The sequence below is a fragment of the Heterodontus francisci genome, chromosome 23 (assembly GCF_036365525.1).
Source record: "Heterodontus francisci isolate sHetFra1 chromosome 23, sHetFra1.hap1, whole genome shotgun sequence".
Lineage (NCBI taxonomy): Eukaryota > Metazoa > Chordata > Chondrichthyes > Heterodontiformes > Heterodontidae > Heterodontus > Heterodontus francisci.
In genome coordinates, this window is record NC_090393.1 from 49,199,279 (window position 1) to 49,212,047 (window position 12,769).

At 48.8% G+C, this 12,769-nt stretch overlaps 1 protein-coding gene across 2 annotated transcripts in view; it reads right to left on the reverse strand.

Annotated features, from left to right (window-relative positions):
• The window catches only part of acads (acyl-CoA dehydrogenase short chain), a 261,122-nt gene that overhangs the window by 200,290 nt on the left and 48,063 nt on the right, over positions 1-12,769 (reverse strand). For both annotated transcript variants that reach the window (XM_068055209.1, XM_068055208.1), the window contains exon 3: positions 9,248-9,397. In XM_068055209.1, coding sequence (XP_067911310.1) covers positions 9,248-9,397 — 150 coding nt within the window. The remainder of the gene's footprint in view (positions 1-9,247; positions 9,398-12,769) is intronic.

A 12,769-nucleotide genomic window follows, 5' to 3' on the forward strand; every position in this document is an offset into this window, starting at 1 on the left:
TCCAGAACGTTGAGGAACTCAAAAGGGATTACAAAGGTTGGAGGACCGTGAAACCCCTCTTTGAGTCTCCAGTTCACTGGTGGGAAGCGATCAAGGAGAACATCAAGAGGTTCTTCATCCACAAAGGTGTTCAGAGGGCGAGAGAGAGACAGAGGGAAATGTCCCAACTCCAGAAAAGCATGCAAAATCTGCTCCGGCTGCAGTCGATGGGGGTCGAGGTCAAGGAGGACCTCCAAGAGGTGAAGAGCCAGCAGGCCTCGCTCTTTGCCACGGAGGCCTCCAAGATCATCTTCCGGTCCAGAGTCCGCTCCATCAAGCAGGATGAGACGTGCTCGCGTTACTTCTTCCAAAAGGTACAGAGAGAGAGCTCTATTATCAGCAGCCTGAAGGAAGAGAATGGCTCGGTAATGTCTTCGCAGTCCGACATACTAAGGATCAGCAAATCCTTTATGCTGGGCTGTATGACGTGAAGCCCACAGACAGCAGAGCCTCCCAGTCCTTCCTGTCATCTATCACAGAGGTCTTAGATGACAGCACGAGGGGTAGACTGGACAAGCCGCTAACTCTGGACGAGCTGACAAAGGCCGTTGAGTCCTTCGAGACGAGTAAAACTCCCGGAAGTGACGGCTTACCGGTCGAGTTGTACTCGGCCCTGTGGGACTGGGTCGGCCCGGACCTGCTGGAAGTATATGAGAGTATGCTCCTGGCCAGCAGCATGTCAGAATCCATGAGGAAAGGCATCATCTCCCTCATCTACAAGCGGAATGGGGAGAGGACAGAAATCAGAAATTGGCGGCCCATCTCACTGCTTAATGTTGACGACAAGATTCTGTCCAAAGTCATAGCCAGTCAAGTCAAGTCTGCTCTGGAGTCGGTGATCCACCCTGATCAGACCTGTACTGTACCCGGCAGGAAGATCTCTGATAGTCTCACACTACTCAGGGATACAATCGCCTATGTACGGGACAGGAGGGTGGACACCTGGCTAATCAGGCTGGACCAGGAGAAGGCTTTTGACAGGATATCACACACCTACATGATGGACATGCTTTCCAAAATGGGGTTTGGGGAGGGAATCTGCAATTGGATCAAACTGCTTTACACAAACATCAGTAGCGCAGTCTCAATCAATGGGTGGGAATCGGAAAGTTTCCCGATCCAATCTGGAGTCAGACAGGGCTGTCCTCTCTCCCCGGTCTTGTTTGTTTGCTGTATTGCTGTATTGTATTTGCTGTACTCAGCCCTTTGCTGAGTCTATTAGGAAGGATGCGAGCATAAGAAGGGTGACAATCCCAGGCAGCGGAAGCACTCAGGTTAAAACCTCCCTGTACATGGATGATGTCGCCGTTTTCTGCTCGGATCCGCTGTCCGTGCTCAGACTGATGAGCATCTGCGACCAGTTCGAACTGGCCTCGAGAGCCAAAGATAACCATGGCAAGAGCGAGGCCATGTTCTTTGGGAACTGGGCTGACCGATCCTTTGTCTGACTACCTGAAGGTGCTGGGGATATGGTTCGGAAGGGCCGGGGCGTGCACCAAAACCTGGGAGGAGCGAGTAGCCAAGGTACAACAAAAGTTGAGCATGTGGGGGCAGCGATCTCTCTCCATTGTGGGTAAGAACCTGGTCATCAGGTGCGAGGCGCTCACGTTGTTGCTGGACGTGGCGCAGGTCTGGCCCATACCCCACTCCTGCGCTGCGGTGGTCACCCGAGCCATTTTCCGCTTCATCTGGGGATCTAAAATGGACCGGGTCCGGAGGGACATGATGTTCAAACCTCTGGATAAAGGCAGGAAAAATGTACCCAATGTGGCCCTCATCCTGATGACCACCTTCGTGTGCGGCTGCATCAAGCTGTGTGTAGACCTCCAGTACGCAAACTCCAAGTGTCACTACGTGCTGAGGTTCTATCTGTCCCCGGTGTTGCGAAGGATGGGCCTGGTCACATTGCCGTGGAACGCTCCATGCAGTTGGACCGTGCCCTACCACCTATCCTTCGTGGAGCAGTTTCTGCGGGAAAACACCTTTGACCACCGATCCATCAGGCAGTGGTCTGCACGGAATGTCCTCAAGGCCCTACGGGAAAAGGAGATGGTGGATCCTGTCGGATGGTTCCCCGAGCAGACTGCCAAAGTCATTTGGCGGAATGCCTCATCACCAGAACTTTCAAACAAGCACCAAGATGTAGCTTGGCTGGTGGTGAGAAGAGCCCTCCCCGTCAGATCCTTCATGCACGCCCGAAGTCTCGCCCCCTCCGCACAATGCCCCCGCGGTGGCTGTGGTGGGGAAGAGACGGTTGCCCACCTCCTCCTAGAATGTGTCTTTGCAAAGCAGGTGTGGAAAGAGATGCAGTGGTTTTTGTCGAGGTTCATCCCAAGCAGCTCTGTAACACAGGAGTCTGTGTTCTACGGGCTGTTCCCAGGGACGCACACCGAGACAAACATCAACTGCTGCTGGAGGACTATCAATTCGGTGAAAGACGCCCTTTGGTCTGCCCGAAACTTGCCGGTCTTCCAGCGCAAAGAGTTGTCCACGACCGAATGTTGCAGACTGGCACATTCCAAGGTCCAGGACTACGTGCTGAGGGACGCACTAAAGCTTGGGGCAGCTGCAGCAAAGGCTCAATGGGGAAAGACCACAGTGTAAGGTCCCCCCACCAAGCTGAACTGAGGGGCTGGATCCATGGGAAACCCCTCGAACTGTATCGGGAAAATTTTCATTTGCTGTAAAATGTTAAAATGTAATTGGCATGACAAATGTGAAATGGAAGGGTTGTGAGGCAACTCATGATTGTAATGAAGCAAACGGACCTCCTTTGCACTGTTTGTATTTTTTGACTTGGTGCTGTTTGAAACTGGTAATGTAATTTTTACAGATTTTTATGAATAAAGTATATTTTGGCAATAATTAAAAAAAACATCATAAAGTCCACTTGGGCAACATCAAGCAATAAAAGCCATCAGCAAAAAACTTCATTCAATAAATTTATCCAGAAACACATCAATAATACAGAAAAAACAGAGCTAATCATTCTTATGCATCCCCTTAGTGCCTGACTTGCAGAGGCCTTACCTGGCCCAGTGCTCCGAGCAGTGTTACCCAACTGTCTGCAGCATGGCTGGAGGAAGGCTGCTGACTTTCACTGGGGGAGACGGCAGCAGGGCCTTGCCAGGACGCCCTTGAGCAGCACTGGGCCTTGGAGGCTCAGCTTCAAACTGCTTTGGTGACAGCAGCCTGGGCTAGTTGGTTGACAGGCAACGGCGGAGCACTGGCGGAGTGGCAGTGGTGGGAGCATGAATGCTGTCATCCTGAGAGAGGACAGCAGGTTTGTGCACCACAGTGCCACTGCCACTCCCACAGGATGGGACCCCAACAATTCTAATAATCTGCTGTATTGCTGTAAGAGCCTGCATGTCTCATTGAGTACTGAAATTCACACCCACGATGGCAGCAGTCTGAGCCTGCATGTCAGCAATCATGGATCTCATGACTTCACAAGTTGTTGTTGTCTGAGCTTCCACTGCAGCAGTGAGACATTGGGAGGCCTACGCCTGTGCTGAATTGGAAACTGAGACAGCGGCTGCAGATGTTCCATCATATGTCAGTCTGGCAGTGCTGTCATGGAGCTTCCCACCACTTCCACAGTGGAAAGATGGGTTCTAAGCTCTGTGCGATGCCCTGTGCCACGTTAAAGCTGGATTCCTCCATGTTCCTTGCCAGTGAGTAGAGACGGTCTAGTAGGCCTGCCAATGCACCAAGCATCTCAGTGTGCATCACCACGAGCGTTTTCCTGGAGTCCACCTCTACAAAATCCTCATCGGAGACCCCTGTAGCAAAGCATGTATGAAGCCTTACCCTAGAGAGTTCACACACAAACTGTCCTATCCCCCTGTCCTGGCTGCAGCCCATGTGCCCAGTGACTCATCACGTGCTGATCTCAATGCTACAACAGCTCTAAAGTTTACACAGTGCCAGTATCTGAGCTGGTGACTGAGTATAAGGTCAAGCGATAGTACCTTCTCTTCACTTTTGTGGGGTTGATCTTCCGCTTCCTCGTGGCTCTTTGTAGGCTTAGCAGCCATCAGTTCTTGACTATTTGAAAGCACAAAGGCCTAAGAGGAGGATAGAGGTGAGGATGCGGTGGGTGGGAAGGAAAGCAGAAGTTCCATATGCATATGTAGTTTCCATTTCATGGCACCTTTCAGGATGACGGTGAGGAGTAAGTGGAGAAGGTGCATACGGCAGTAACTTTCCATCATCCTTGACGGCCTCAGCAGCGCCAAGTGCCACTGGCTCTATGGCATCAGTACCGATGACTTGTTGGACCATCTCCACAAAAGTGCTGAAGGGATGCAGGCATGTGGCCCTTTGCCTGTCCTGTGGGTCTCCCTCCTGTTGCGGGCCACCTTCTCCTAGAAGAGGGCCGAATATCAGTGACTGTGTGTCACTGTGCTTGGGTAATGTGCTTGCCACAGCTGAATAGCTGTAGGTTTACGAAGCGGTGTAGAGGTGTGCACATGGCTGACATGACTGGAAGGTGTGTATGTGAGTGAGGTGTAGCATAATAATGTTAGGGGTGAGTCCCGAGTGCTAGGGTGTGCTGCTGGGTGAGTGATGGGGATGTGGTGTATTGAGCAATGTGAGAGGTAACTAGTGTATCTGAGATGTGGGTATGGATTTTGTGCAGGAGGTGGGGCTCCCGGCACCAGGCTGAAAAGGCAGGGGGAACCCCGCCTCGGCCTTTTCGTGCCCCCTGACACCGGCACAATTCTCCGTTGTTCCAGAGGCAAACGAACATATGAATTAGGAGCAGGAGTAGGCCGCTCGGCCCCTCAAGCTGGCTCCACCATTCAATAAGATCATGGCTGATCTGACTGTAACCTCAACTCCACATTCCTGCCTATCCCCAATAACCTTTTACCCCCTTGCTTATCCAGAATCTATCTAGCTCTGCCTTAAAAATATTCAAAGACTCTGCATCCACCGCCTTTTAAGGAAGAGAGTTCCAAAGACTCACGACCCTCAGAGAAAAGATTTCTCCTCATTTCTGTCTTAAATGGACGACCCTTTATTTTTAAACAGTGGCAAAGTTTCTAGTACGGGGATCCCCATCCCTTTAAAGACAGGGATCCCGCCTCCAAGAGCTCTCGGCCAATCACAGAGCTGGCAGCTCAGCAGTATTGGCAGCACCACCGGGAGCACTGGCCACTGTCAGTACTGCAGAGGCCTTGGACCCAGGCACAGCGCTGGAACCCCGACCTGACCGGAAGGCCCCAGCAAGGCGGGTGGGGGGTGGTCGTGAGGTCCGGGGGAGAGAGGTCCTGGAAGGTGCATTGTTTCCCGACCAGGGCCCTGCGTGAGCAAAAGATTGCCCACAGAGGAGGGATCCACATCCCGCCCCAGGCCCAAAGGGAGGGCGCCTCATTTTACAAGGCATCCTCCCCGCATGGCAGAGGCCCCCCCCCCCAACTCCCGGCCGCTGGAGAAATCCCAGTGGCAGGGTGAAAGAGGCCCTTAAATGGCCTTTAATAGAGCACTCAAGGGTCTCAATTGGCCCCTCTGAGCAGGAAAGCTGTCAGCGGCCTATCTCAGTCCCGGGAAAATCACTTGGCAACAGGGCAACCCCCCGCCACCTGTCGTGCATTTATGAGCACCAGCCCACCCCCCTGCCTCCGACCCCACCTCAGGGGGGCCCATAAAATCCAGTCCGTGATGTGCAGATGCATTCGCTCACCTTGACCACCCACGTGAGGTCATTAATCTTTTTTTCTGCACTGCTGCCATGTCTTCAGAGCAACACTTTGGGCATTAGCCACGCTTGACACCTACTCCCATTCCTTTCTGAGGGTCTGTCTGGAAGGCTTCCTGCCCCAAGTGTAAACATTGGGATGGTGGGGGAGGGAAATTTTCCCAGGCCATTGGAGGCGGTGGGGGGGCCAGGAAAATTTGAAAAATGCGGGAGAGCTATCCCAACATGTTCCTGCCTCTTTCCGTCTTCACAGGGTGGGTTGGTGAAGAAGTCAGGAACTCCCATGACTGAGGCATGGAGATAATTAGGAGGGATTTTCCCAGTGGATTCCCTTTTTCCCAACACAGAAGCAGTCCCATGCTGTGTCTCCAACCTGGCAGTTAGGAGAAGGCGAGAGCACAGTGGGAGGGAATTCCTTAGTGAAACTGACGAGCTGTGAAGGCTTTGATCAGTTGCACTGAAGAACTGCAGAAATGTCCAGACTGAGAGACAGCCTTTAACGGCACTTCTTCTGTTAGAGAGTGCTATCGTTGCTTGACAGGTGATTGCCAACAGTCTATAAAGCACTTCACCTGACCAGCACTTCACCCACCCTCAGCTGCACTTCCCTTCTACCATGGCACGGGAGCAGTTTATGCAGCTACACTGTCCACCTCTGCAGAGGGTCTAGGGCAGGGGACTTTCCACTGCAACATGCTCCAGCTATAGCTGGAGCAACACCAGCAGCAGCAGCAGCTGCCTTCTCCACAGCCACACATCCCTCCACAGGGCAGAAGAGATGGCCACCGAGATGCAGGTGAAAGGAGACAAGACCCCCGACAAAGGGTTTATATGCAGAGGACCAGCTATCCCAACATGTGCGAGCACCAGTGCCTCATGAGGCTGAGGCCCTCACAGCAGGTTGTTGCTGCCATCTGCATCCTCGTGATGCATGACCACCTTCGCATTGACCAGGCGGGTACGTACTGCCAGTGGCCAACAAGGTGCCAACAAAGTGCCTGTCATTGGAGGCCCACTCCAACCATCTCCTATTACCCCGCACATCTGACTCATGCGAAGTTGTGTGCTCTCTTCTGCAAAGTGAGAAAGCAGGGAGATTGGAATGTTAGGAATGGCTTGATGGCTTGGGTTCAGAGGAGTGAAGGACAACATTTGTGGAGGGTGACTGTGAGGCATAGGTGCAAGAGGGCAGTACGCTGAGAGGCATTGCGAGTGTTGGCTGTTCAGATGGGGAAGGGAGGTGCCGGCAAAGAGAGGAATAAGTGGAGCTACGAGGTCCTGAGGTGTGCTATGGAGGAGAATGCTGTGCAGGTCAGAGAGTGGGGATTGGCACCTGACAATGTTATGTCACTCACCTATCATTCCCTCTTGAGGTCCTGGATCCTGCTGGACCACAGACTCCAGGTTAGAGGGGCCGCACTGCTGCTGCTCACTTTCTTGGCCACTTCCATCCATGTCTGCTTGGTTGGACAGACTGTCCTCTTTCCCCTCTCTTTGGAGAGCTTGCCATGCCACAGCCCCTCCGCTCCATGCTGCAGACCCTCAGCTCCAGGCTGCAGACCCTCAGCAAGTAAGAGTATGAGATCTGGGGACCAGCCTTCCTAGGTCTCCTCACGATTTCTGTGGGTACTGCAACCTAAAAATCCAATTCCTGGTGAGCTTTGCTGAAACATGCTGTGGTCCCTTTAATTAGAAATCCTCTGACAAAATGGCCACGTCATCCCAGCTGCACTCACTAATTGGTTGGGAAGCTCAAGGGCGGACTCTTAATTGGTTTGCTCTGGTAAAGAGCAACCAGAGGACCCACGACTCCAGCAACCATGTTCCTGATCCAAAAATGGTTCCTACGTCTGAGAAAAAACTAAGGTGGTATTATTCTGCCTACAGTGTCTCTACTGGCCTCCATTGGTCTCACCAGTGCCTCCAGGGTGTTGCCACTGAAGCAGGCAGCCCTTTCCCAGCACAGTGCAACATCCAGGTCAAAGGCAAGGGAGTGGGACTAGGTCAATTGCTCTTGCAGAGAGCTGGCAGACACAACTGACTGAATGGCCTCCTTCTGTGCTGTAACCATTCTATGATTCTATCTCCCTTGGTCCTGAATGTTCCAAAGTGATTATCCACCAGCCTTCAGTTCATTAGTGTAGTTTCCCTTTTATAGGGACTGCGCCTTTAAAAAGGGAAGGCTGCCTGAAGCACATGGTTTGCTCACAATGCTAATCAGCCCCCTGCAGGGCACAGATGCAGCCAGCAGCACTAGAGAGAGGAGTGCAGCACGGGATCAACTTGGGGCCATGTTACAATCATGGGAATGAGGTGGGTGCTCCAATTACACCTGCTGTCCACCTCACTCGGAACCGGTGAGGGCAGGTCACGACCCATGCATCCAAAAACCTAGGCAAACCAATTTCTAGCTCCTAAGGTTCAATCGGCAATCTGTGCTGTGTTAGGTGATCACACCCAGGCTGAGGTTGGGCTGCTACAATTGGCCTTAGAACATCAAACTATGGAGCAGGAAAAGAACAAGGGAACAAAGAAAAAAACAGCCAGGGAGTTTTTTTTATAATTCTGGGGATATGGGCAATGTAAGCAAGGCCAGCATTTATTCCTGTCGCTAGTTGCCTTTGTGATGGTGAGCCACCTTCTTGAACCACTGCAGTCCCTGTGTTGAAGGCACTCCCAGAGCTATTGGGTGGGAGGTCCAGGATTTTGATACAACGACATGAAGGAACAATGATATATGTCCAAGTCAGAATGGGGTGTGACTTGAAGGGGAGTTTGGAGGTGATGGTGTTCCCATGCACTTACTGGCCTTGCGCTTCTAGATGGTTTAGGCCGTGGGTTGAGGAGGGACTGTCAAAGAAGCCTTGGCGAGTTACTGCCATGCATGTTGTAGACAGTACACAATGCAGCCATTCCTGATTACAAGATTTAGCTCTGGTGTGATGCTCTGCTGATGAATAGCCTGCTAACATGCACCACCTAGGTTCACACTTAAAGAACGGGAACTTGAGCAAGATACCATAAGCTGGTGCTGTCCATTTTAACCATACTCCAACAACAGTCAGTACATTCAGCAGAAAACTAGAGTGGAGAAGTTACTTGGAGCCTCTGAATGTCTCACAACAACTGTATGTGTGTGTACGATTGAATCCAACAAACCATGGGCCATAATATTCTTGTGCATCATCCTCGTTAAAATATCTTTACACACAAAAGAGTAAAAGGACCATAATTCCTTCCAAATAACAAAAAGAATTTAAAATGTTAAATGAAACAGTATTAATAAATCAGGGCTGTTGTAACTGAACATCTCAACAGCTGATAAGTTGTCTAATGTAGTTCTGGAATGGATGGGGGAATTTCCATCACATCTAGTCTGATCAATCAGCTTCAAAATACTAAAAAATTATTAATAGGGTCCTGAAAAAATTGTAGAATGAATTCACTTGACAATAATCAGCCAGTGAAAGTGGGGACATTTATTATATGTTGTAGACTTACATTATTTACACTCATGATGACGCCTGAGGAAGCACAGCCTCGGCTTATTTCCTCTACAGCGATGGCATATGCCAGATAATCCAATCCTGCTCCACCATACTTCTCAGGCACATCCATTGCCATGAGCCCGAGTTCTCCCATTTTCTTTACCTGAGAAAACATAATTAAGGTTGCAATTTCACAACACACTTAAAATTTGAATACAACTGATAAAAGCAGTAATTAACACAATAGGGTTTACTGCTTCTGTGAATATAAATTGCATTTATATGGCACCTTTCATGACTTCAGGACATCCCAATAGCACTTTACAGCCAATTAACTCCTTTCTTTTTAAGTGTAGTTACTATCGCAATAGGAAATCCCAAAATTAGAAAAAGTCACCACACCTGCCCCTTTCGCAGGCCTGCCAAATCACAGCTCTACTCTATCCATTTAATATCCAGAGGGAAAGTTTTGCATAAACACTTCCATAATCCCTAAAAATAATCAAGTAAAATTCTCCCAGTCCACACTACTACCACTCTTCAACATGGTCTGCTGCTCACAACACTGCCTTCGCCCTTCCAAGCAGTAGCGTAGGGAAGAGTGAAAAGGGTTAAAGGAAACCTGATAGGTGGTAGGACTAAGACACAGGCTAAAGCAGGTCCTGACAGCTGCTGCAGCTAATGTCCTAAATATTAACTGCAGCAAATGGATTAAATGATTGTGTGATGGTCGCTTTGAAATATATATATAATAAAAACATTACATTTTTTCATTAATATGCCAGCTTTGGCAATTTTAAATGGAAAAATATCTTTCAATTTGAATGACAGAATAAACACTTCATAAAGATCACTGTGCAGTCCTTTAATCAACTGATGTTTCAGACCGCATCAGCACTACATGGCAAGACCTAGTCTTAAAACTTACCTTCGGGAGAGGAATAGAGTCGGATCTGCAAGAGAGCAACTAAACAGCGGGAGCAGATAAATACAGAGCCAGGCTCGGGGTCTGCACTTATCTTCGGTAGGGGAGAGGAGTCGGACCTGTGAAGGAGTAGCTCTTCAGGAGTTGGCGCACACTGACTGAGTTTCAAAAAAATTCAAACAGTGATATCACAGGAAAGCTGTAAGGTGATTGGTTGGTGAATAACTGCTGTTAGGGAGTAACTTCAAATAGCTAGGTTAGTACACTACTGTTAGGGTGTGCATTTTAATAGGTAGAAATTAGAAAAGAAACTTAAAATTAAAATTTATGTAACTACCTTAATTAATTAAGACACACAAGCAGAAGGGAAGTAAGAAGCTAGTGAGTCTACTTTCTGTTTTATTTTTAAGCGGTAATGTTTATTGTATTACCAAGGTTTAAATTGGTGTAATAAGTACTGGTGAAGACAGCCATTAAGTAAAACATTAATTAAGTAAATAAGTAATTAGTTATTTAAAACACAATAAGGATTTCAGGTTAGGTGATGTGTCGCAGTTGTACTATGTGGGAGCTCGTGAACACCAGTGATCCACGGCAAACACGAATAAGCTGGAGGCTGAGCTACAGGCACTGCGACACATCAGGGAGGGGAAAAGTTACCTGGACACTTTGTACCAGGAGTCGGTCACTCCCCTTAGGATAGGGTCTTCTGACTTCGTCCGTTGTCAGGGACAGGAGGGTGTGACAGCGAATGAGGCAGGTATGGGGACCCAAAATGTAGAAGTGGAGGAGCCTCAGCCTTTGCAATTGTCTAACAGGTTTCAGGTTCTCTCAACCTGTATGGATGAAGGGGGAGGGGGGGTGGGAGACTGCAGGGTGGATGAGCAAACTAAGCATAGCACCATGGTACAGGAAGCCATTCAAGCGAGGGGGTATAAATAGGAATGTAGAATTAGTAGGTGATAGCATAGTCAGGGAGATAGACATAGTTCTCTGCAGCCGAGAGCGAGGATGCCAGATGGCTGTGCTGCCTGCCCAGTGCCACAGTTCGGGATATCTGCTCTGGGCTGGAAAGGAACTTGCAGTCAGAGAGGGAGAGTCCACTGTTTGTAGTCCATGTAGGTACCAACGACATAGGTAGAACTAGGAAAGAGGTTCTGCTGAGGATTATTGCCTGAGCCACGAGCAAATTGGAGTTTAGAGAGTGTCATGCAGACCCCCACCTGCCAAGAATGAGGCATATTAATTTTGTCATATGAACATTGATTTTAAACTGTTGCTGGAGTAAAGAAATGACTTGTTTGAAGATCACCAGACACTGGGCTCGAAGGACATTTGCATATGAAGAGAGGCTGCTTGTAGAGACAAAGGACGATTCCCTGCTCCAATTAATTCAAGTGGATTTTGACCACCAAATATTGATGGTGTAAGGAAGTGCATTCCAGGGCCTGCTGAGCTGATACAATCCACAAAGCCAGGACTGGTTAAACCAGCTGGTCATATGACTAACTGGCTGGTCCAGGTTTTTTGAACTAGCCACAGGACAGTTTGAATTCAGAAGGCAGTGTGCAACTGAAGCTGGAACAAGGAAGCCTCTATCTCTCGTTTATCTATCTCTCTCGCTTTCTCCCAAGCCACCAGACCCATGGAAGGCACGTAAACCTCAAGAGAGAAAAGACTCCGACATCAAAACAAGTTGAAGCCTGAATTGGGCCACAACAAATAGCAGGACTTACTGGCTACCTAAGACTCCACATTGAAGACAAAGAACAGTAACTAACAAACAGATATTACCTCAAACTTTTCCCCTTTATTCCTTCTACTTTCTCTGTCTCTATCTGCGTGTGTGTTTATCGCGTATGCATGCTAGCGTGGTCGCGTCACATATTGGCAGTCGTTCACCGGATTAGAGTTTAAGATTAATAAACCTCTACCTTTCTTGTTTAAATCTAAGGAAACCTGTTTGATTTCTTTGCCTTACACTTGGAGCAGTAAACAAGGATTCACTAAGGGGGAGCTAAAAGCATGGTGTTTAAAAATTAAACCAGGCAAAGGCTGAAAGGGACCCCTAGACCCCTTCTTAACTGGTTGTAACAGAAATTTGGGGACGAGCGTCCTGGATTTGCCCACAGGCAAATCAGTGAAATTGGAAGTGTGAAGCCAAATTGATCCCAAACAAAGAGAAAAGATTTCAATACAGGTTTTATTGTGGTTATATGTGCTAGAATACTAACATGTCTGTGACTGAAGCTGGTAGCTCCCCAAGCAAGGGTGAAGTAACTTGGGATGTTAAAAGCACTGTCTATGGAGGAGTTGAGGAAAATGGCTGAGCAGTGTGGGATCACTGTACATGGCAAGGCTTGGAAGTCCAAATTCCTAAGACTAGTGGCCAACCATTTTTCCCTTGAATCTGAAGAAGCAGAAGCAGGGTTAGAAGTAGACCCCGACAGGGTATTGCTAGCAAAGCTACAATTGGAACAGAGGAAACTTGAATTAGAGGAGAAAGAAAGAAAGAGAGAAAGAGAGAGAGAAAGAGAGAAAGAGAGAAAGAGAGAAAGAGAGAAAGAGAGAAAGAAAGAAAGAAAGAAAGAAAGAAAGAAAGAAAGAGGA